The 23,051-nt window shown below is 33.2% G+C and overlaps 1 protein-coding gene and 1 long non-coding RNA gene across 9 annotated transcripts; one reads left to right on the top strand and one right to left on the bottom strand.

Moving 5' to 3' along the window:
- Positions 1 to 4,402: 4,402 nt before the first annotated feature.
- Positions 4,403 to 10,738, bottom strand: LOC126718901 (uncharacterized). 2 transcript variants are annotated; one of them, XR_007653141.1, is made up of 6 exons: positions 9,553 to 10,727; positions 8,813 to 8,895; positions 8,625 to 8,736; positions 7,469 to 7,519; positions 7,302 to 7,363; positions 4,403 to 4,571 (listed from the first exon to the last, which is right to left on the bottom strand). It is a non-coding gene; the product is annotated as an uncharacterized LOC126718901 (long non-coding RNA). The 2 variants fall into 2 exon arrangements; XR_007653140.1 differs by having other exon boundaries at positions 8,813 to 10,738.
- Positions 10,739 to 15,719: 4,981 nt separating this feature from the next.
- Positions 15,720 to 20,579, top strand: LOC126718898 (phosphate transporter PHO1 homolog 3-like). Of its 7 annotated transcripts, none has more exons than XM_050421289.1 (13): positions 15,720 to 16,216; positions 16,858 to 17,169; positions 17,263 to 17,311; positions 17,566 to 17,637; positions 17,786 to 17,915; positions 18,020 to 18,140; positions 18,354 to 18,612; positions 18,696 to 18,800; positions 18,901 to 18,945; positions 19,266 to 19,415; positions 19,711 to 19,989; positions 20,258 to 20,394; positions 20,480 to 20,579. In XM_050421289.1, the coding sequence occupies exons 1-13, from the start codon at positions 15,720 to 15,722 to the stop codon at positions 20,577 to 20,579; spliced, it is 2,256 nt and encodes a 751-aa protein (XP_050277246.1). The 7 variants fall into 7 exon arrangements, with proteins under 7 accessions (XP_050277246.1, XP_050277245.1, XP_050277243.1 ...); XM_050421288.1 differs by having other exon boundaries at positions 15,720 to 16,302; positions 16,821 to 17,169; XM_050421286.1 differs by having other exon boundaries at positions 15,720 to 16,308; positions 16,821 to 17,169.
- Positions 20,580 to 23,051: the final 2,472 nt, after the last annotated feature.

Raw genomic sequence — 23,051 nt, 5'->3', positions numbered from 1 at the left:
AAGGATGAAGAAGAAAGTGATATGATAGGGACATAAGGTTAAGTAAAAATTATAAAACGACTTTGTTTGGGTTTATTTATTTATTTTTTTTTTAAAAGCAGATACTTAAATGAACGTCGTTTTGGACTTATCATTCTCTCTTGTCACACGCTCTCTCACTCTCTCACTCCTCGTCCACTACCACCTATTGCTGCTCTCTACCGCTATTCACCAAGTTTCCTCCTCTGCTCTCTCCATTTTGTCACAACAATTCTCTGCAAATTTTCTAAAGATGGTTTTGAATCTCAATACCAATGGGCTAGGGCTATAGGTTACTATACTTCAATTCTCCTTACTACCAAGTATGTGAATTTATCTGACGCTTTATCAAATTACTATGTTTTTTAGTTTTTCCTTTCTATGCTTTCTAGAAAGATTGTAAATTTTGGTTAAAATATTTTTTTGTGGGTATTATAGAAATATTATGAATATGTTTGTTTCTTTGTTTTTTTTAATGAATATTTGGGTTGTGTGGGTTGTTTCATGTGATTTTGGGTTTAATTTTTTGAATATTTGGACTACTTTTTTTAATCGAACCGAACCGGTATGACCCCCCCCCCCCCCAAAAAAAGAACTAGCCGCACCGCACAGTGTACAGTCCTATGTGCAGTTGGCCCTAAGGGTAGACCCCATAGTAACTTTGACTTAGTTTCATGTGATCAACTCAGAGGTTTCTTATCACACCCTGTTGGGGTGACCTTTGCTCCATAAGCACTGCTTAATTCTATCAATATAACACTAATGCGTGAAATGAAGGCTGAATGAAAGGCCAATAAGGATCCCTGCCAACCTAAACCCATTCAAGCAAGAGAATTGAAATTTGTGGAAATTATGTTTTATGATGAGTTAGCACCAGATGACGAATGTCCTACCTTTAACCCAGTTGCCATTACAGTTGCGGATAACACCTCCACCTCCCGCATTGCTCGGATTCCCTAAGGATGCTCCATCTGAATTTAGTTTAAACCACCTAGGATGCTCCATCTGAATTTAGTTTAAACCACCCCTCCTCTAGTTTGTGCCAACGTACCAGGTTGGTTGAGTGTGGCTTTGGAATGCACACTTTGCCCACACAAAAGTGGTAATCTCTAACATTTTATTACTGTATCAAAATAGTCCCTATTTTTAATTGATTGATAAAAAATATTGATGTGGCTAATAATGGTTAAAATAAAAAAAATTATTTTTATGTCACCTAGAATGCAACATAGACTACCATGTGGCTTAAACTTGTTGTTGAAGGCCAAAATTTCACAAGAAAGCTCATTCCATGAAAAGTAAAGAAGACCCAATTCAAGCAGCAAGAAGAATCAACATTAAGGCCTTATTTATATTCAGATTTCCAGCAAAAAAGGCCATTAAAAAATCCAGCAAAATCCAGTGAAAGAACTGGGTCGGGATACCCAGAGGCTGCCAGAGGCCCGGGATCCTTGGGTAATGCAGCACAGCTAATGTGGGATTGAGACAGCTCAAGAGAGGTACCACGAAATACAAGAAATGAAGAACAGATATGTCCTTCTCAAGTACCCGGTGGTGCAGCAAAGAATCAGAAAGTATAAAGCAAACATTCATGAACAAAGGAGCTGTACCACAAGGAACCAAGAATGAGAAAACCATAAGTAGAAGCGACTGGAAGGGAACTTTCAACCCAGCAGTAAAAGATTCCAATTATTTGGGAATAATGACAGCAAGGAAAGACAACCAAAAACTGAGTTTGAAAAGTAAGAAACCTTGAATAAAGAGAGATTGAAGGTCAGCTGCCCAAGGATGCTCCGAAATGGAAAGTCAGCAAGTGACTTTTAGAGAAACAACACTAAAAGATGAAAACTATGAGAAAAAAGAGAAGAGACCAGCCCCTGTGCAACTGTCACAGCACGAGCTCTGAGGGGCAAAAGAGAGAAATCACTAGTACCTTGGAGTCCTAGAAAACACACTATAAAAGGAAGAGAAAACCCATGTTGAAAAAGGGGGGATTTTCAGGAGGAAGAATATCATAACAGAGCCATTAAAACTCTGTAAAATTTAAGAAAAACAGAGGAACGTCTCCCGGTATCCCAGAAACAGTCACTATAGCACATACTTAGATTCAAAAGGATTCAAACTTTGCAAGTCTTAGAGGCTTGGATAGCCATCGAAGTCTGTAATTTTTGAACTTATTTGAACCTTGTATCACGTCTTAGTGAGCACATTTGTAATCCACAATTAAGAAAAATAATGAAATATCTCATATTGATTTGAGGATTTCTAACAATTACTTTGCATATTTCTTTATTATATTATCTTCCTTTACTGTTTCTTGCTGCTCAATACATATATTCTTGTTTGTTAATTTTTCCTTTTACTCAGCCAAAAGCTGAGTCCTTTGCCCAAGCAAAGCCACTCAGACTTGAATTCCAAATCCCACAAGTCTTGTGCAAAAGCACTAAGTCTGTGAGAATTGGGGCCAAGATCCTCGTAACTGAATCATCCTCATGAAATTCATTTACATATATGTATATGTATTAATATATATATCCTAATCTAAGAAACTAACAATTATTTGAAGATATGTGCATTGTATAGTTGTTCTTGTGTAGGACCTATAAAGGTAAAAGGAAAGGACAAAACTCCATTGCATAACAAGCATGGAGAATGATTGTATAGTGCAGAGAATCAATATTCTGGGTTTTTACAGGCCTAATACGCCCCGGGATCCCACGACAGTACGCCCGGGGTACCAAGTGAAGGAATTCTTTAAAATGTTTATACAATAAAAGATAAGCCTTAAATATTCTATTTCAATCTCTTTTTCATTGTGAATATTATGAACATCTATTTTACTTATTTTGTAAGAGTAAATGGTCATTTTATTATACTAAAACACTTATAATGGTATTTTATTGCTTAGGAGGAATAACATTTTTGCCTTGAGGAGATTTATGTGACTTGCGCACAACTTGGTTCGTAATCAGCCCCCATTTAGCTGCGGTGAACCAAGCCCAGTCCACCAAACTACAACTATTTGGCCCAGGATCCTTGGGCCTGTTTGCTAAAGAAAAAAAGCACTCTCACACTTGTCAAGTCAATTAAAAGTTTAGCCGAGCTCCATGCAATGGAACCTAAAAATTTGTGTAACTTTGCGTTAGTCGTTTCTCTTCTCCATTAATTGTCTAATTTCTCCTTTAATCTTCTAGTAAATTTGACAACCATAGTAAATCTTTTTTTAGGCCGCGTTTACAACCGTGGCCTAAACCTTGTGACTATAGGCTAGGACCAATGGCCGCATTTTTAGAAACACGGCTATAGGACATACTCTAGCTGTGTTTATAAAAAGTGGCTATAAGTGACAGCTATAGCCCCGTTTTATAACCCTTAAAAACGCAACTATAACTCTTTTGTTATTTTTTGAATTTTGCCATAGCCACATTTTAAGCTTTTTAAAAAAAAAAAAAAAAAAAATTTCCCGGCCAAATGGCAAATGCATTGGAAACATCTGAGCCATCAGGAATCAAGATCAATGAAAAACACAAAATCTGAGTGTAAATACAGATCCCCAATCACACAACACGTTTCACATAATCACTTTCTTTCCATCAAGAGAGTAACTCATTTTTTGGTTAACAAGGTGTATACTTCATTTGTTTTTGCGAAGGTATGTCATTCAATTTACTTACACAGTATCTATATTGGAAGATGAACATGTATATGGAAGAATTCCACCATATAATTTCATTTCAAAAGCATAATTAACAAAGTATTGACAGAAAGGAGAAAGGAAAAAGTGCATCTTTCACTGACTCTAAAGAAGCATTAAATATGGCATGTCCTTTTGGTGCCAAAGAAAGCCTAATGATTATGCAGGTTTGTAAAACAAGCCTACCAACATATAACTCCACACTTAAGTTCGTAGTCTTTATGAAATTTTATGGGATTACGTGTGACCTTTGATTAGTTTGGTTAGCTACGATTAAAAGGATTCATGTGTGGTTAAGAATTAATACCCAAAAAATATTGGATATATAAACACAAAAAAAATTTATAAAAAAAAAACACATAAATACATACAAATATATCAAGGACATATTCTCGAACAAGTTTAAAGATGTATTGCATTTCAATTTTCTAGAATATGATTCTCTCTTTTTTCTGATTTAATAATCTCACATCAATTATAGAAAAATAATTATCAGCAATTTTCCCAAGTTTTTGGGACCACAAAACAAAAGCACACCACCAAAACCCTAACCAAACCCTTTTACAAGCTATCCAAAAAAAAAAAAAAAAAAAAAAAAAAAAAAAATTCATACAACGAAACAGTCTACAAAGCTCTAATAAATTATAGTCTAACCAAACGAAACAAAAAAATAACACAACAATCAAAAAAAAAAAAAAAAAAAAAAAAAAAAAAGAACAGAGAGATAGAGATATATGTGAAGGAGGCTCATGGCATAGGTGATATAGTTGCGCATCCTTCCGTGACTGGTAATCCGAATCTCATTCTCATCAATCAGAGTATCTGCTTTCGGCTTCTCCACTCTCTGGTATCGATCCATCTGCTCCACCATAAAAAAAAAAAAAATCAAAAAAAATCACATCAAAACCATGCATTAAGCAAAAAAATACATATACATAAAAAATTCACAACAGAAAACTCACCAGAAATTTAGTCGTACCGCTGATGGATTTTGGATCAATCAATCAATAAAACATGCCAAACAGTTTTGAAAAGAAAATTATAAAATGTATTTATCCTTAGACTAACTATAACTTATTAGGATAAATAAGTCAAGAACATAAATTTTTCTCAAATTATGTATTCCTAATTTATGTTTGGCTTAATTTTTTTTTAAAAAAAATACGTTTATTTAGTTCATTTGAGTCTTTGACTAGATTTTTTTTGTAAGTCTTTGACAAGATAAAGTTTTTTAAAAACTCATATTTTTAAAAAATTAAAAATTACTATTCAACTTATTTTTAGAATATTTTTAAGAATAGAACACTTTCATAACTTCGTTAAGTTGACAATTTGCAATTGGAACAACACCAATTACACCTAAACTAACCATTTACATGATTTTATTATGCACCAATCGCTACAAGCGCGTCAACAACTATAAAAATTTATATATAATGTTTATTCCTAGATTTATTATAACTTTTTAATAGGATGAAATAGTCAAGAAAATAAGCTATCCTAAATACACACTACCTGCTAAAGAAATTTGCAAAAAAAAAAAAAAAAAAAAAAGGGTGAGAAGAAGACCTACATAAGTTATTAACAATAATTATTAAAAATTAGTTTGACAGATAAAAAATAAAAAATAAAAAATTTTGGATGCAAAAACAAAGCCCCACATTAGCCTTTTGAATGATACCCTATAGGCTGTGGGGTTTGAAATTGGCAATTAGTCGGCACAAAGTTAGTTTACACTATTCCCCATATATATTCCCAAATGGGAATGAAGCTGGACACCACACCAGTAAGACCTAAAAATAAAATAAAAATCTTTATTGGAAAATAATTTCAGAGAAAGAATAGTGCTTGAAATTTTCTTAACAAATTGACATAAATTTTTGAAATTGAATAAGATTAGGGGGAAAATGCTTTGAAAAGTAGAGCATTGAAGTGTTGAAGTTGGCAATTTGCTAGATAGGGGTGGGGCTTGAAATTTACGAGGGCAATTTATAAGAAAATGAATTATTTTTGATGGCCCTAATATTCTGCTCTAACTGAAAAAGGAAGGTTCTATTATCCTCTCTTTTTCCCCCCACAATATTTACTCAATTGTTACATAGCAAAGGAAAAGAAAAATTTGACAAAGTATGTTTTTTTCTTTAAGAAATGAAACAGCTCATGCTTTTTAAGCAGCTTTTAAGAAGCAAGCAGCTGAGCTTTTCATGTTTTTGAAAAGCTTCAGCACTCCTAAACTAGCCCTAAACAGTCTGTTCCTCATCACATGACCAAAGAGTGTGTGTTTAAGAACAATAAATTATGACACCTCTCTATAACTCAACCAAATAAACACATTGACAAATGAACCAAATTATCATTTTTAACAAAAGCTAATAAATAAATTTTAACAAAAGCTAACAATTAATAATTTTACTTTTCAAAAGGCAAGAAAAATAAATTTTAAGTCATTGAAAAAATTGATATTAAAAGAAAGTTAAATAATATAATTTAATCAACATTTAAATATATAAAGGGTTCTATTAAAATTGTGGCCTTGGCCATGCCACCACTTGCATGGTACTGCCTAAGGCCAAACACAATTGCTACTGTCTTGGCCCATATGTAGCATTAACAGCACACCCACAAAGCCTAACCATGGCCGAACCCATGCAAGGCTACTGCAACCAAGCACAATACATGACATGCACATCATGCAAAATGGCCTACAAGTCTACAATCTGCCAGGCCAAGCCATGTAACAGCATCAACACAAGGCCACCATCAACCTTCAAGCCACCAACACTCATGTAAGCCATGCATTGCCACCAAATTATCATTTTTAACAAAAGCTAATTCTTTGTCTTGACCATTTGATGCTTTTGGTTTTCTCAAACGCATCAAATGGTCAAGACAAAGAAGACCCATTATCCCAATTCAACGAAAGCAATGAACTTTTCAACTACATTACACATGTAAAAAAAAAAAAAAAAAAAAAAAAAAAAAAAAAAAAAAAAAAAAAAAAGAAAAAGAAAAAGAGAGAGAGAGAGAGAGAGTTGCTTTTCTAGACTAGGGACACATACCAAGAGAAACCCACATACACATTAACCCAAATGACCAACACAACAAAACCCATCACCCAAAATTGATGCTCAGAGAGAGAGAGAGAGAGAGATATACCTGGTATCTAATAAACTCCCCTATTGATTTGATGGTAGTGCGTGTTGATTTTTGCACCTAAAGTGTCTTTTTTTTAAAAAAAAAAAAAAATTATGTAATTACAACAATGAAACTAGTAATAAATGTCTATCCTTCATGATAGCTTCTTCCCTGACTTCTTGATATGTATCTCAATGATCTGAGGTTGTCCATTATGTAATTGACATATAAGAATATAATACACTAAAGAACAATCTACCAGAATTTAATAGAGATTAAAAAACAGTGCCACAAATTGTATTCTTCTAACTTGATGACTTCTATTCGAAAATTATATGCAATACATGCATAAATTAATTAGTTATGATATCATTAATAAGAATGTTGCCAATTAGATCATAACCTTTATATAAAATGAAAAAATAAAAAGGGAAAAAGAAATCCTTTCTTTTACCTTCTCAACATATGAACGAACCATGTTTTCAATGTCTTGAACAATATTTTCTGGCTGTCCCTCTGGAAATAACAAAACGTCTCTAGTTTATAAAATTAATGAATAAAACATTCAATATGGTTAAATCTAACTTAACAGGAGACAAAGGGGGACTTAAAGAAGTATACCTATGGCAACCTTTGTCAAATTAGGGAAATCTATCAGTGTTAAGTTGACAACTGCCAAAACATAATCCATAATTTATCAGATAACGTTAAGGACAGCAAAAAATGCTCTACAAAAAGAATTGGGGGAATGAAACTTAGTGAGCATTTTTGGATTGTGCTTATTCTTGCGTTTTCAGTTTTTTTTTTTTTTTGAACGTGAACGGTAACCTCACATGGATTTACTGTTCACGCATTAAAAATATTAAAAATGGAACCCACGATACTATTTACACATTTAAAAATTATTTTGCTATAGTACTTTCAGTTTTCAGTTTTCAGTTTTCAATTTCAGCAACAATAAGCTCAATCCAAACGGACCCTTAATATCATATGGTTTAACTGTTTAAGTCAACTTAAACAATTCTAACTCACCCACATAAACCTATCAATCAAATTATTTAGGTGGGATTTAACATTACTTATCCTGAACCTCATGAATATCCTATCATTTTATCTTTTCTTTAATTTTCAAACCTTTCCTCAGCAACTTAGGAGAGCATAAAATTCAAAAAAAGTTCATCATCTTTTCCTACACTTTCTCAGCAACCAAACTAGAGGAAAAAAACAAAAAAAAAAAAAAACCGTTTACTCATATACTCAGGCATGGGCACAGGTGAATATAATTTCAAAACCCCCTCTTTTTTTCATACCCTCACTTCACTGTGTTTCGCAAAATTTTGTTGCAACCAAACAGATCCAAAAAATGAATATTTAGATGATCATGCCTAAAAAAAGCAATTATAATGTGAGTTCTATTAATTGAGCATTTGGTAAAATTTGTGCATATTGTTTTTAGTGATTTATGTAATTAATATAAAAAAAAAAAAAAAGAAGACCAATTTCACCCACTAATCCAAATAGGGTTATATATTAACTTTCAGTAAGAGACATTAACCAATTCAAGACCCAATACACGCTAACATATCATATGAAACCCAAGAAAAACTAAAAAAGAAACACCTCACATGGAGATTGCAACACAGTTCACACATATTAAAATACTAGTATTATGATACCAAAGAAGTGGGCACACTGCTTTTCTCCCTGCAGTAGAATGTAAAATAAGTAATATGATACCAAAGAGTATAGGTCATTAGGACAGAAACCAAGTAAGCACCTTTCCACTAACTAATGTGCCAATTGGAAGAGGTCTGATTGTAACAGTACCATTCAGAGCTTCTTCAAGAACATTAGCAGAAATTGTAGTCTTAATTGGGACACCCAGCTTGCTATAAACAAACAAAACGAGGGGTTATAAAAGCTCAAGGACCCTGATAGCTCCTAATCTACCAAGTAAGATGCCACCTGAATAAAGCCGCAAACATTGTATTGACGGTACCAAGACTAGATAAGTCAATTTCCATGTCCATGCCTTCAGTGTCAAAAGCCTGAACAATTTATTATAAGATTCCAGTACCATTAAAATCTGATAAGCCACCAAAATGGATTTTAGTGGGGAATTGAAGGACATGGGAAAGTGGAATGATGAAATTGATATGATGAAATTGAAAGAACGGAACTTCCAGCTTTAATGCATATTTAGATACATAATAAGTATCTATACGCTATTATAGAGAGAAGCCAAGTAGACAAATGAAACAAATATATTACTGAATCCTAATAAAAGTAGAAAACATTGACAAGCAAGCTACATGCCCTGAAATACCCAAACAAGACAGATAAAACGAAAGAAATTACTTTTATCAGTTAAGGTAATAAACTAAAAATGAATGAAAAGGGAAAGTTATTTTCCAATCAAAACAAAAAGGCATGTCAGTAATCAGCAGCATTTTAACTTCCTTAATAACTGAAACACTACCAAAACATGTATGTAGATTTTAAATTAGTACTAACAAATTTTTTTTTTGTTTTTTCTTTCCAACAGTTTCTTAACAACCAAACAGAAAGCTAATTGTTCAGCAAAACGAAAATCAAAACAAAAAACCTATTGATGCGAATTGAAAACAGATCTACGAATACCTTAGATTTCGATTCAAAAATTGAAAAAATAAGTAAATAAATAAAAAAGCGCATAAATTTTTTACCACAGATCCGATCAGTATAGGAAACGATCAAACGGAGCAACTATCGCATCCACAATCACCGACACTACCAGATTTGCTTATACACATATATGTATAGGTGCATATAGAGAGAGAGAAAGAATTTTCACAGAGAAAGATTTACGGTCCGTTTGTTTCGACCTAAAATGTTTACAAAAGTAAAATATTTTATTTTACATGCAAAATATTTTGCTTTTACAGTATTTGGTTTGCATTCTTGAAAATGCAAACAAAATGTATGTTTCAACAAAATGAAAAAGATTTAAGAATCTCACAACCACCACCTAATACGGCAAAATCCAACCCACCACCACACCACCAACCACCCAAACCACCACCATATCTGCACAAACCCACCTACCACCACCCTAACACTCCACTGACTGACTGACAACTCAAATCCACAAATTGGAGAAGGGAAAAAAAAGCCAAAGCCAAAGCCGGCCAACCACCCACCATAACCCACAAACCATTCTAGCCACCCAAAAACTCAGCCATCACCGTGACCCTCAAACCATCCCAGCCACCCACCATAACCCATAAACCAGCGAAAATGCCCAGTGGTTCAAAAACCCATATCTGAGAACCGATGGGTGAGTTGACAACGATGGAGGTAGAGCCGGTGTGATGGGGATAAATGAATCGGCGGTGGAGTCAGAGACGGTGTATGGTCGGACTGAAAAAAGAATTGATGGATTTGAGTGGTCAAACCAAGAATCGGTGGGCAGAGGAGTAGAGCTGACGATGAGAGCCGATGATGAGAGCCATCGGAGATGGGTGGCGCCGCGAACCTGAGTGATTTAGTGTCTTTGGTTTGTGGTGGCAGAGGTAGAGCTGACGATGAGAGCTGCCGGAGATGAGTGGTGCTGCGAACCTAAGAATGGTTTGGTGGCTCAGGTTTGTGGGAAGGGAGAGATAGCATTAGAGGGACTTACGACTGAGGGAGTGAAAGCAGCGGGGTGAGACTCAGAGGGCAAATGAAAAATGTTTTACCAAAATTTTTAGTGAAAAAAATTTGCATACTAGATTTTGTTGATTGAAAATATTTAATTTTTATTAAATATTTTACTGCAAAATAAATATAGTAAAATGGAAAAATATTTTTTTGAAAATAATTTACATCAAAATAAATAGAGCGTTAGAGAGAGAAAATGAAAAGAATTAGAGGAAATGGGAAATAGGGAAGGGTGACTGAATGAGAAACGTGTAGGGTTTTATGTTGTGTTTTAAATAGAATCAACACGACATAGTTTTGATAACAGTAACTTAAAAATGGAAGAAAAAAAAGGATGTTGTGGAGGTTAGAACCTTGGTTGATGTTAGAGATATATTAGCCCATTAATATAGGCTCTAGCCTAATTCTACTTTGTGTGCAATACAAGTAACCTAGCTGGGCCTAAAGCCCATAACATAATATACGTTTACATGGTATCAGAGCCACCTTCCTGTGACTATGGTTTTCTGTCCTTACGGTATATTTAAGAGCAATCTTTGTCTTCCTCGGTGTTTTTTTTTTCGCTGCGTTCATCTTCTTTGGCTTCCTACTGCTGCCGTTAGAAGTCGCATCAACACTGCAAGACCATTGCCTTCCTCAAACTATCGTCACAGAGCCAAACTTTATTCAAGAGATCTTCTCAACCTTATCAAATCTCAAGATTTTATCAAGCTTCCATCTTGAGTTTGAGAGGGGGTGTTAGAGATATATTAGCCCATTAGTATAGGCCCAAGCCTAATTCTACTTTGTGTGCAAGCCAAGTCTCCTACTTGTACTAGAAGTCTATTAATTTAGGGTTTAGTCTACTATATATACACATGTTATGATTCATTGTAACACAATATTTGTATTACACTCTAATATATTATTGATGTAGTCCTTTAGGGTTTTCTCTGTGGATGTAGGCTGTTAGGCTGAACCACGTAACTCTCGTGTGTTATTGTGTTCTATACTTTATGCTTTCGCTTCTGCATCCATATTAGCATATTCAACATGGTGTATCAATGTTAATATTTAACATGGTATCAGAGAGACCGGGAGGAATATATCTCTAACAGTTGATGTTTGGGTTGGTCACGAAAACATATCCAAAAAAAAAAAAATTTTGATTAGTCATTTAACAATAGAGATTGTTTTGACACACTAACTAAAGGTTATGGATTAAGTTGACATACTTGAAACACTAAAGGCTAAAATAAAACATAGTGTAAATGTTAGGGACTAAACTCGTAGTTTACTGGCAAAAAATTAACATTTATAAAAATTCTTGCTTGTATAAACAATTTCTAAAAAATTCCTGATATGTTCAACTCAAATTCATTAAATAGCTGTAAGGTTTGTGGTGAGTGGTTCATCTCATATATTCTCGATATGATTTCAGGATAGTTTCTTTAATTTGTTGGCTTTGCTCTTGGTTGGCTTATCACAAATGGTGCAAGCCTTTCCTTCCCAATTGATACTCTCTAAAGAAGAATGATAATGATTTAGTGAAGTTAATTGTCTAGTTTAAGAGCTCCATTTGATGCATTCTCTCAAATCCTTAAAAAATTGAGTGTCCCAAATCTCTCTTCGTGAGAGTTGGTGCAAATATCCTCTATGGGGCCGTTCTTTAATCACTTGAATAACTTACTTTTACTCATAAAAAATTGTTGCCTTCTTGAAATTGGTTACTTGCCTATAGTTTGGTTATAGTATTTAACCGGTGAAACAAATCTCTGACCCTACACCTCACAATTTATATACTCATTTTTATTAAAGAATTGAAATTATAGGCTTACAGCAACATCCTTTGTTGGAATAGAAGTATCTGTAAAATCTAGAATATGGATAACAATTAAACCATTATATTATGATGGGTTAATGTTGGGTGTACACAATTGAACATTCAAAACTTAGAAGTAGAACTTGACACTAGTGTAATAGTCTCTTTCATGCATGCCCAGTAAAGCAATAGTTAATGCTGATTTTGTTGTCCTTAATGATGATTTCAGGGTGTTGATGGGCCAAATATTCCTCAAATCAGGGTAAAGAAGCCAATTGCTAGGAGGTGAGCTTTGATTTTGAAACTTTTGATCATCCTCCATCTTTTGTACTCTATGCTATGACTGCATATGTTTAATATTGATACTTTTATTTGTTAACATTTGAATGAATTTCAGTTTACTAAAAATAAAATAAATTAAACCATTAGTTAGAACAGCTAAAATCATATGTCTGGAAGAGTATTTTATATATTTTTAATTATTTTGAAAAAAAGAAGAAGAAGAAGCTATTTTTGGATTTTTATTGTATTAATTAATTATTATCAAACCGGCCCATTCAAGTTTTTATATTCTACTCCTGTGGGCTTCTATGGACATCTAAAAGCTGATGGCCTTTTGGGCTATTTTGCCTATACCATCTTACCAGGGTCTCCTCCCTAGGCTTGCTGCCTTATGTTCGCCAAATTTCTAGGTGGATTAATTTTGGTTCAAAAGCCCAATTTGCTATGCACAATATTTACGTCTTGGCTGGCACTGTTGTGAGTGCAACAGTGCGGGTTGAATCACAATCTTTGAGAAAAAGTAAAGAAATTGAGTAGTTGATATTTCAAAGTCTATCAATCTAATTCACAATAGAAGTTAGCATTTGAACTTTTTGAAAGAAGAAATAAAGTACAAGAGAATTGAAGAACAATTATTAAGTAAAATAATTCCTCAACAAGAAGTTTTATGGGTAGTGTTAATTGGCAACGTTAAGAAATCACTTTATGTCAAATCTGCTAACATTTCCTTATATTAAAATTGTTTCAATTTTTTGTCGAGGAGTTTGACTTAATAATTGTTCTTCAATTCTCTTGTACTTTATTTCTTCTTTCAAAAAGCTCGAATGTTGACTTTTATTGTGATTTAGATTTATGGACTTTGAAAAATTCTTTTAAGAGTTCGGACACTTATTTCTCTAAGTTTTGGGTTTTTTAGAAACTTAAATTTTACCTGTTAGAGTGGTGATCAAGACTTAAAGACTTTCTCTATATATCAATGGATATCCCCTCATCCTCTAGTACTTCTCCTTCCTAAGTTTTTATAAATTGGCATTAAAGTCAATTTGTTCAACATGTGTTCCTAGATAACATATATATAGGACATTTCATTTCTACCTTTGGTTTCTATTTTTGTCCATTCCTGTACAATTGCAAAAACTAGAAGCTCTTTATGTCTTGATCACTACTCTAAAAAGAAAGACTTATGTTCATTTCAAAATTAATGGGCTCCAACCTTTATTATATATTTGTTTAACCCATGCATCAAATCAACACCAAGGGCGGAGCCAGGATATTTTGCTTGGGGGCTGAATTATATATTCCTATGTTAAATTTATAAATATATGGTATACGAAATGATCAAATTTAAAATATAATAATATAATTTCCAAACTCAAATCATTGCATCTAAAACTAAAATTAAAAGATAAAATTAACTAGGAAAACTATGAGATGATGACGAAAGGATCAAATTTGCAAAGAAAAGAACTCATAGGTTTGTGTTGCCAATGCACAAAATATATAAAAGGAACACAGTGCACTTTTTTTTTTTTTTTTGGGTAACAATACAGTGCACTTTTGGATGCAAGGAACACAATGCACTGCACTTTTGTATGTTTATAAAAAAGAAATGACACATGGCGTCTAGGCATTTGTTTGGCTTTGGTAAAAGTTTATGCTCTAATTGGATAAGGTCTACTTGATAAACTAACAATTGGGCAAACTAACTAAAGGGGTCATCGTTTGATTTTAGAGGAAAGAATCGACAAACTCACATAGACTGGGATCTATGAAATTTTTATGAGGGCTAATCATTACAATTTTAAGAATCCAACCTATTTTAATATATTATTATAAAGAGATTTCAAAGTGGCCGCGGCCGCCCGGGGGGGTTGGTGGGGGTGGGACACCCCAACATTACATGTGCCTCTACACTTGATCAACACAAACTATTCATATGGTGTTAGTTTCACACATTATCATTTATTGTTCAATGATCGTAATCGCTACTGGTCTAACGATAGCTAGGAATTTGTTCTTAGGAGCTAGGAAAGGTTGAATAAAAATTTGAGCTCTAACTTAAAAAATTTAAGTTGGGTTGAATAAAGACATGCCACATTTAGCTTATAACTTCTAATAACTTCTAAAACCTCTTAGTCATACTTGTTTGTTTTTTTGGTTTTTGTTTTTTAACTATATATATTATAAAGGAACTACTTGTGGACCTAGGGGGTCCATGGCCAACCCTAATCCACAAGTAGCTCTGCCCCTTGATAGGTGGGCTCTGGAGCTAAACAGAAAACTTGCTAGAAATGGAAAAATATCTCTGTCAATCATTTTCGTTTTCTCCAAAAGTATACATTTTCAACGGTGACTGTTATTTCTATTTTTACCAAATTTGCTAGAAAAACGGATAGGTGGGCTCTGGAACTAAAATTTGCTAGAAATGAAAACATATCTCTGCCAATCATTCTTCATTTTCTCCAAATGTATATAGTTTAAATTTTCTTTTCTGGTTCTTGAATCACTTTATATTCTACAAATAAAAACTTGTTACATGTAAACTTATTGAATTAAATTTTAAATTTTTGCAATTTTTTGATTCAGTTGCTGAAAATAAATATTAAAAAAAAAAAAAAAAAAAAAAAGCACAACACATTCTTTCACCACCACCAATCCTTGCCGGTGACACTAGTAAGAGATCTCTGGCGTCATTCTCTGACAGTTGGTCCACACTACCGCCTTCTTCCTTGTCTTCTTCAAATCCCATGCAAGGTTTAGCAAGTCAAAAGACCAAAATGTTTACGTAAGATCTCCACCAGAAAAATGACCAAACCAACATTATAGCCCATTCAACCAACCATAAAGAGCCAGAGTTCAAATTTGAAACAAAGCAAAGCAAAGCATGCATAGGCCAGAGAGACCCATTTCACCTTGTGGCTTGAATTTGAAGACCTAGATCAGAAAATTGGAGCTGAGAGCTTAAGAGGCTTGGAGATCAGACAAGAGAATAGGAATCCAAACGAAGGTTGCTGGTGGTGGCGGATTTGGAGTAAAGCAACTAGCAAAACTAGCAACTAGCTCACTCTATATTGCTTCATTTTGTGCTGTAATAAAAGGCTAAAAGAAACCATGAAATTTGGGAAGGAATTCACAGCACAAATGGTGCCTGAATGGCAAGAAGCATACATGGATTACATTCAACTTAAATCCCTTTTGAAAGAAATCCAACGCTTCAAGCAAATAAGCAAGCCACCAACAACCCCAGATGGCCTTAAACGAAAGCTCACACTTTATAGAGCTTTTAGTGGCTTAACACAAAGAAACAACCACCCCACTGGCCCATCATCAGTTTCTAATGACATTGAAAGCCACGCCATTTTTGTAAATTCTGTGAACAATGGTGGCTCACAAAGTTATCAAACTACATTTCTCATGTCCTCTGATGAAGGTGGTGAATATGAGTTTGTTTACTTTAGGAGGCTTGATGATGAACTAAATAAAGTGAACAAGTTTTACAAGGCTAAAGTGGATGAGGTGATGAAGGAAGCAGCTATGCTGAACAAGCAAATGGATGCTTTGATTGCTTTTAGGATCAAAGTGGAGAAACCTGAAGGAGGCTTTGATAGGTCTGGGGAGATGACTCGTCTTGCTTCTGATGTTGCTGCTTCAACAGCTGCGTTGGCTGCTTCTACACCAAAAAGGGCCCGATCAAGCATTAGTAAGTGTTTGAAGCTTTTTCATATGGTTGTTGTGTGCTTGGGAAAAAGTAATTGGCTTCTTGTTTTTGTTTTTATTTATTTATTTTAAATTTTTTTGTCTCTGGCTTAATTTAAAAAGCCATAATTGTTTTTTTGAAAATAAACTAACTTTTATCTTTGTTATCTCATATTTAATAAATAAGTTATTGAAAATTATGGCATACTAAATACTGTTGCTAATATTACACAGGTTGAAAAATTGCTAAAATTATTATCAATTTTGCTATAAAAAAATGTAAAAATTAAACTGACAATTAATGAACTTAATTGATGTCCATATGGTAATAAATAAAATTTTGAATTATTACTTTAAAAATTTGATGCATTACTAAAATAGTGGCAAGTAAGGACTGTGCTACACAAGTTTGATATTCATAACGAGGCTAAGTATATCAAATTTTTTGTAAAAACTGATATCAATTAGTAGAACTTTGCAATATAACTAAACTAAATTTTCCATGAGCAGGAAGAGTACCCATGCCCATGGATGTGATTGAAGAGGGTCCGAGCAGCCATGGACCATCATCAGATGAATCAAGTGATGATAAAGATGACAAAGAGAATGAAATTGTCAACCCAAAGGTTCGAGAACAGAAGCCAAGGAACCTGAAGGCCAATAGACCAGCTCCTCTTGAAATACTTAGTCATGTGAAAATGAACAACACTCTAGAGACTCCTCGTTCAACCATTAAGGGCTTACTCAAGCACCCTATGCATACAGAGCTGAATTACACTAGGGAAAATTTGAGGAAAGTTGAAGATCAACTTAAGCCAGCTTTTGTTGAATTTTACCAGAAGCTTAGGCTCCTAAAGAACTACAGGTACTAGATGGAAGTTTATTATTAAATTTGGTTGGGTTTGCTTGTCTTTCTTTCAAATGAATGCGGTTAATCATATTGCTTTGGATGATACAGCTTCTTGAATACATTGGCATTTTCAAAGATCATGAAGAAATATGATAAGGTATTTCCCCTCTCAAAAAAATGTATGTAGTGTGCATTTGAATGATAATGAGAACTTTGCTGATTTGCTTATTTGTTGAAAGTTGGTGTAAGTATAGTTATACTTAAAAAAAATAGTGAGATTTTAAAAAACTATATAATAATATTTACAATTAAAACTAAAAGAAAATAAATTTGCTAGCAAATAGACACGGCTCTTATTCCTAAGGTTTGAACATTGATTTTGGTTCTTACATTTTGAGTTTAACATTTCAGATCACTTCAAGGAAAGCATCAAAATCTTACATGAAAATGGTGGATAACTCCTACTTTGGCAGCTCTGATGAGGTAAAATTTCTCTATTCATTTGCAAATTACAATAAAGGGGAAACAAATTATTCATTCTTAAAACCACTCAAACTTTAGGTTTTGCTTATAGAAGGGTTGCTATGTCAAGTGCTTTCCTTCTAATCTGATATGCCATTTGCCATTACAGATTACCAAACTTATGGAAAGGGCCGAAGCTACATTCATCAAACATTTCTCCAATTCGAACCGCACTGATGGCATGAAAATCTTAAGACCCCAGGCAATAAGAGAAAGACATAGGATAACATTTTCCACTGGTAAGGAATTTTTTTTAGTATGAATCAAACTTCATAACAGTGATTTGGGACCAATTTTGATATCAATTTCTTTCCCTTGAATTTGGTCTTTGTAAAAACTTCAGGTTTTTTGGCTGGCTGCTCTGTAGCTCTAATATTAGCCCTTATTTTAATTGTCCGTGCGCGCAAACTCATGGCTAAGAAAGAGGCAATACAGTACATGGACAACGTGTTTCCCCTTTATAGGTATATTTCTTCTTAAACTAAATTTGTAGAACTATCTGCTATTTATGATACCATAATAAAATGTCGTGTTTTCTAAAATCTTAAACTAATAAACTAATAGAAAACGATGAATCTAATCATTATTTTAACATAACAGAGCAATACATTCTAGTATTAAGTCGTTTTAGCTGATCAATACATAACTCTTTTGATCACATGTTGAACTCTCTGCAGCTTGTTTGGCTTTATAGTTTTGCACATGTTTACGTTTGCTGCCAATATATACTTCTGGAGGCGATATCGGGTCAATTATTCCTTCATATTTGGATTCAAGCAAGGATCAGAGTTGGGGTATCTAGAAGTTCTCCTCCTCAGTTTTGGTCTTGCAGTGCTAGCATTAACCTGTGTGCTCTTAAACCTTGACATGGAGGTAGATTCAACAACAAAAGATTATGGAACATACACCGAACTTCTGCCTCTGATCTTGGTTTTAGTAAGCTTATTAAACTTAATTAATGATTTCTTCATTTAACTTCTGAATATATACTCAGAACCTAATCCTGTCTTTCTGTGCAGCTTGTACTCTTCATATTATTCTGTCCATTTAACATCATGTACCGCACAAGTCGTTTCTTCTTCCTTACATGTGTCTTTCACTGTATTTGTGCTCCTTTGTACAAGGTAAATATTGGTCAAGAACTCATAATGCATAAGATTAGTAAGTTGAACTGGGGTGGTTAAGCATGAAGTATGAACGTTTGAGAATTTCTTTCTACTGCAGGTGACACTCCTAGATTTCTTCTTGGCAGATCAATTCACTAGCCAGGTTGGTAAATTGGTGCATGTTGTTTATCAATTATTACCCAAGAATAGCACTACAACTACCACGCATTTTACTATATAATCCTTATAAATTGATTGTCAACTTTTAAAATACAAAAAAAAAAAAAAAAAAAAAGAATAATAAAATTATAATGATAATAATAATACCTAAGAAATCAATTTACAATGTTATTAACATAGCACCAATCCCATTCATTATTAGTAAGTTGTAAACTGTTTGTAGTAAAATTGTTAGTAGCTTTACTAATCTCATCTATCAAGAAGTTGATGATATTGATCATTTTATTCCTACTTTTGTTGCAGGTGCAAGCCTTGAGAAGTTTGGAGTTCTACATTTGCTACTTTGGTTGGGGAGACTTCAAGCAGAGACTTCACAACTGTGAAGCAAGCAATGTATACAATACTTTCCTTTTCATTGTTGCTCTAATTCCATACTGGTCTCGACTCCTTCAGGTACCTAGACATTTCTTCCGGTACAATAATTTTAGGGATTAAAAAAAAAAAAAAAAAATCAAAACCATTATGGTATCAATAATTTGTAACTGACACATGTTAAAAGTGGTGTCAGTGGTAAAGTAATGTAAAACAGTAAAAGTGACATTGCATCAATTATAATTTGAAATTTAAGAGAGTAGTGAAAAGTTTTATAAAAGCCTTTTGTGACGTCTCTAATATTGCTCTTCTTCTACGGCTACAAATTGAATGATAATTGCTTGATGGACATACTTAATTCCCTTTTCTTTTTCAGTGCCTCAGGCGCCTGTTTGAAGAGAAAGATCCTATGCAAGGATATAATGGCATTAAATATTTTCTGACTATAGTGGCTGTTAGTTTGAGGACTGCTTATAGTCTTGACAAGGGAATGCATTGGAAAAGTTTAGCTTGGATTTCCTCAGTCATTGCAGCAATGGTTTCTACATATTGGGACCTAGTTATAGATTGGGGGCTTCTTCAACGTCGATCTAAGAACCGCTGGTTGAGAGACAAGCTCCTAATCCATAACAAAAGTGTATATTTTGGAGCCATGGTGAGTGACAAAATAACTTTTAACATCTAAATAGTTTTTGATTGATGTTATTTTTTTAAAAAACTTAAAATAAACATAAAATATGCATAAAGATATATATTACTTATTAACTATCTCATTCCCTTTGTCTAATGTCCTAAGTTTTCAAAAATTATTGTGTTGCATTATCCTGTGTCAGTGTCCATGTCTATGTACGTGTGCATGCTTCTTAGCTTTTATCAACGTCTAACACAGTAACACCACTAATTTTAACTTCATGACCATGCAGGTGTTGAATGTGTTGCTGAGATTTGCATGGATGCAGACTGTATTGGGTTTGAAAGTGTCTTTCTTACATACAAAGTCCTTAGTAGCCATTGTAGCTAGCCTAGAGATCATTCGTCGTGGCATGTGGAATTTCTTCAGGTAATAATAATTTTAATTAGTCATTTTGTACAAAAACTTCTTTATTTTTTGTGATAAACCTAAATTTCTACACATAATTGATCAGATTGGAGAATGAACATTTGAACAATGTTGGTAAGTACCGAGCTTTCAAGTCTGTGCCACTACCCTTCAACTATGATGAAGATGAAGATAAAGATGAATAGACTGTTTCAACTTTCTACATTTTTTTGAGAGAAGGAAAGAGAAGAGAAATAAGAAAGTTCAAATTTTCTAGAAACTATAACAGAATTTATTTATTATTACTTTTTTTTTTTTTCATTTTCTTGGGGGATGCTGAGAATTAAGATGTAGACTACATTATGTAGTCGCAATAATTTTTTTTGTGATGGCAGTCTATGATCTTGACAATCTCACACAATGTATTTATGTTGATAAATTCAATTTTTATGTTTTTTTTTTCTTGAATAATAGTAAATTTTAATCTTTTATTACAAGAACCATAATTATTATTGGAATTTACCTGCTGACCTCAAAAAACAAGTTGTAACAAAAATGTTGCTTTTGTTAATTAAAGGTTGTAGTACACTACTATCAATGCATGCCTCCCTCGACATGGTATGACATTAGCATACTTAAAAGTTCAAATGCTAACTTTTATATATTGTGAATTAGATTGATGGATTCTAGAAATCACGAACATTTCATTTGGAGTGTTGTACCTGTACCTATATTAATTAGTATCGTATTCATGTTATATCGGTGTTGTATTTGTTGTGTCGTGTTATAATTTTTTTAAATTGCTTATATTGCTGCATCATGCCTATACCCATAACATTGTTTGTGCTTCCTAGATGGACTTTGAAATGGAAATTTCTTTTAAGACACTTATTTTTCTATGTTCTGGGTTTCTTAGAAACGTAAATTTTACCTCTTAGAGTGGTGATCAAGATGTAAAAGACTTTCTCTATATATAAATGGACTCTTGATGGATCCCCTATCACTTCTTCTTCCTAAGTCCTAATAAATTGGTATTAAAGCCGTAGAAGATCCCCCGGTGCTTAATACAAACCACAAATTTATGCAACCAGTGTTCCAATTCAATTTGTTCAACATGTGTAATGTGTTCCTAGACAACATATATTAATATTGGACATTCATTACCTTGGTTTTTATTTTTGTTCATTCTTGTAGAATTGCCATGCTACAACTAGGAAGTCTCTTTACCACTCCTAAAAGAACAAACTTACGTCCATTCTCCAATCGTTATTCTGCATTTATTCAACCCATGCCATGCTCCAAAGCAACGTACACAGACCATTCATACGGTGTCAGTTTCAATCATTGTCATTTCTTTTACAATGAAAATGATAGTGAAACTTTTTGAACTTTTATATTTGTCATGGGGCACTATAAGGCCTTTGTCCATCTTAATTAATGGATTGAGAGTCAAATCCTTATTCTGTATATATTTTAGTTAGGATTTTGTTTTTGGGGAAGGTTGAATAAAAAATTTGATGACTAAGTTTTCTGTTTTTATTTTATTTTTCCCTTTTTGGTATATATTATGCATAGTAGTATATGTATATATAAAACAGTATTGTAAATACAAAATAAGTACTTTATAACTCACAATAATGTGTACTACAAATTACAAAGTACTATATAATTATTAAATTTCAACAAACTTGAGAAAAGAATAACAAAAAGACGTAAAGTAACTTGCACTTATCTTTCTTTTTTAATTTTTTTTATAATGAACTTATCTTTAATCAATAAACATTTTTTGAGGAGGGAGTTAAAAAAAAGTCTTTTCTGTTATCTTTAATTTTTGAGATAATGTTAGAACGACAATGTCTACGTGTTCATTATAATCTTATGAATGTTCAATTTTTTTTTTTAAAAAGAATTATAAATGTCCAATTGATTTAAGTATTTAGTACATGCAAGTTACAACTGATCTCATCTTTAATGGAATTGTAACTCTTAAATATAATTTTTTTTAAAAGATATTTAGAAAAAAATATACATTTAAAATATAATTATATAATAAATTTAATTGGGATAAGGTTATATATATATATATATATATATATACAAGCCTCTGAGCACGCGCATGAGAGGTTTTTCTATTTTTTTTGGTAAATGTTAATTATTTGCATTTATTATAATTTAGAAATATATTTTTTTAATTTTTCAAACAAATGAAAAAGATAAACTTTAGAGATAAAATGATTTATTTTTGGGATAATTACACTTTACCCACTTGTGGTTTGTCTCTAATTTGACTTGCCTACCCATGGTTTCAATTTTAACACTTTACCCACCCGAGGTTCAATCCGTTACTGCTCTGTAACCCACCTCTCTATCTGCCATTACTCTAACACGTTTTCTTTCAAAATCAAAACACAAAACAGATCAAAAAGTTAGGGTTTTTGATTGCTTAAGAACATTTTTATGTGGTTTTGGTTGTCGATTCATCTGATTTCCTTCGTTCTCGCATCCGTCTCGGTCTTAGCCTCCGTCTTGGCGGTTTGGAGTAATGGAGGTATCTCATCAGCGTCTACTGGAGGTTTATTCCTTGATCGCATGACCCATTTCTTTCTATATACCTGATGAACCTAACAAGAATCATGGGAATAGTAAGAAGCGAAAGCCAGTTGCTCTTCAAAGATGTG

Source organism: Quercus robur, chromosome 3, assembly GCF_932294415.1.
Source record: "Quercus robur chromosome 3, dhQueRobu3.1, whole genome shotgun sequence".
NCBI classification, from domain to species: domain Eukaryota; kingdom Viridiplantae; phylum Streptophyta; class Magnoliopsida; order Fagales; family Fagaceae; genus Quercus; species Quercus robur.
This window is presented reverse-complemented; position numbering and strand designations above follow the sequence as displayed.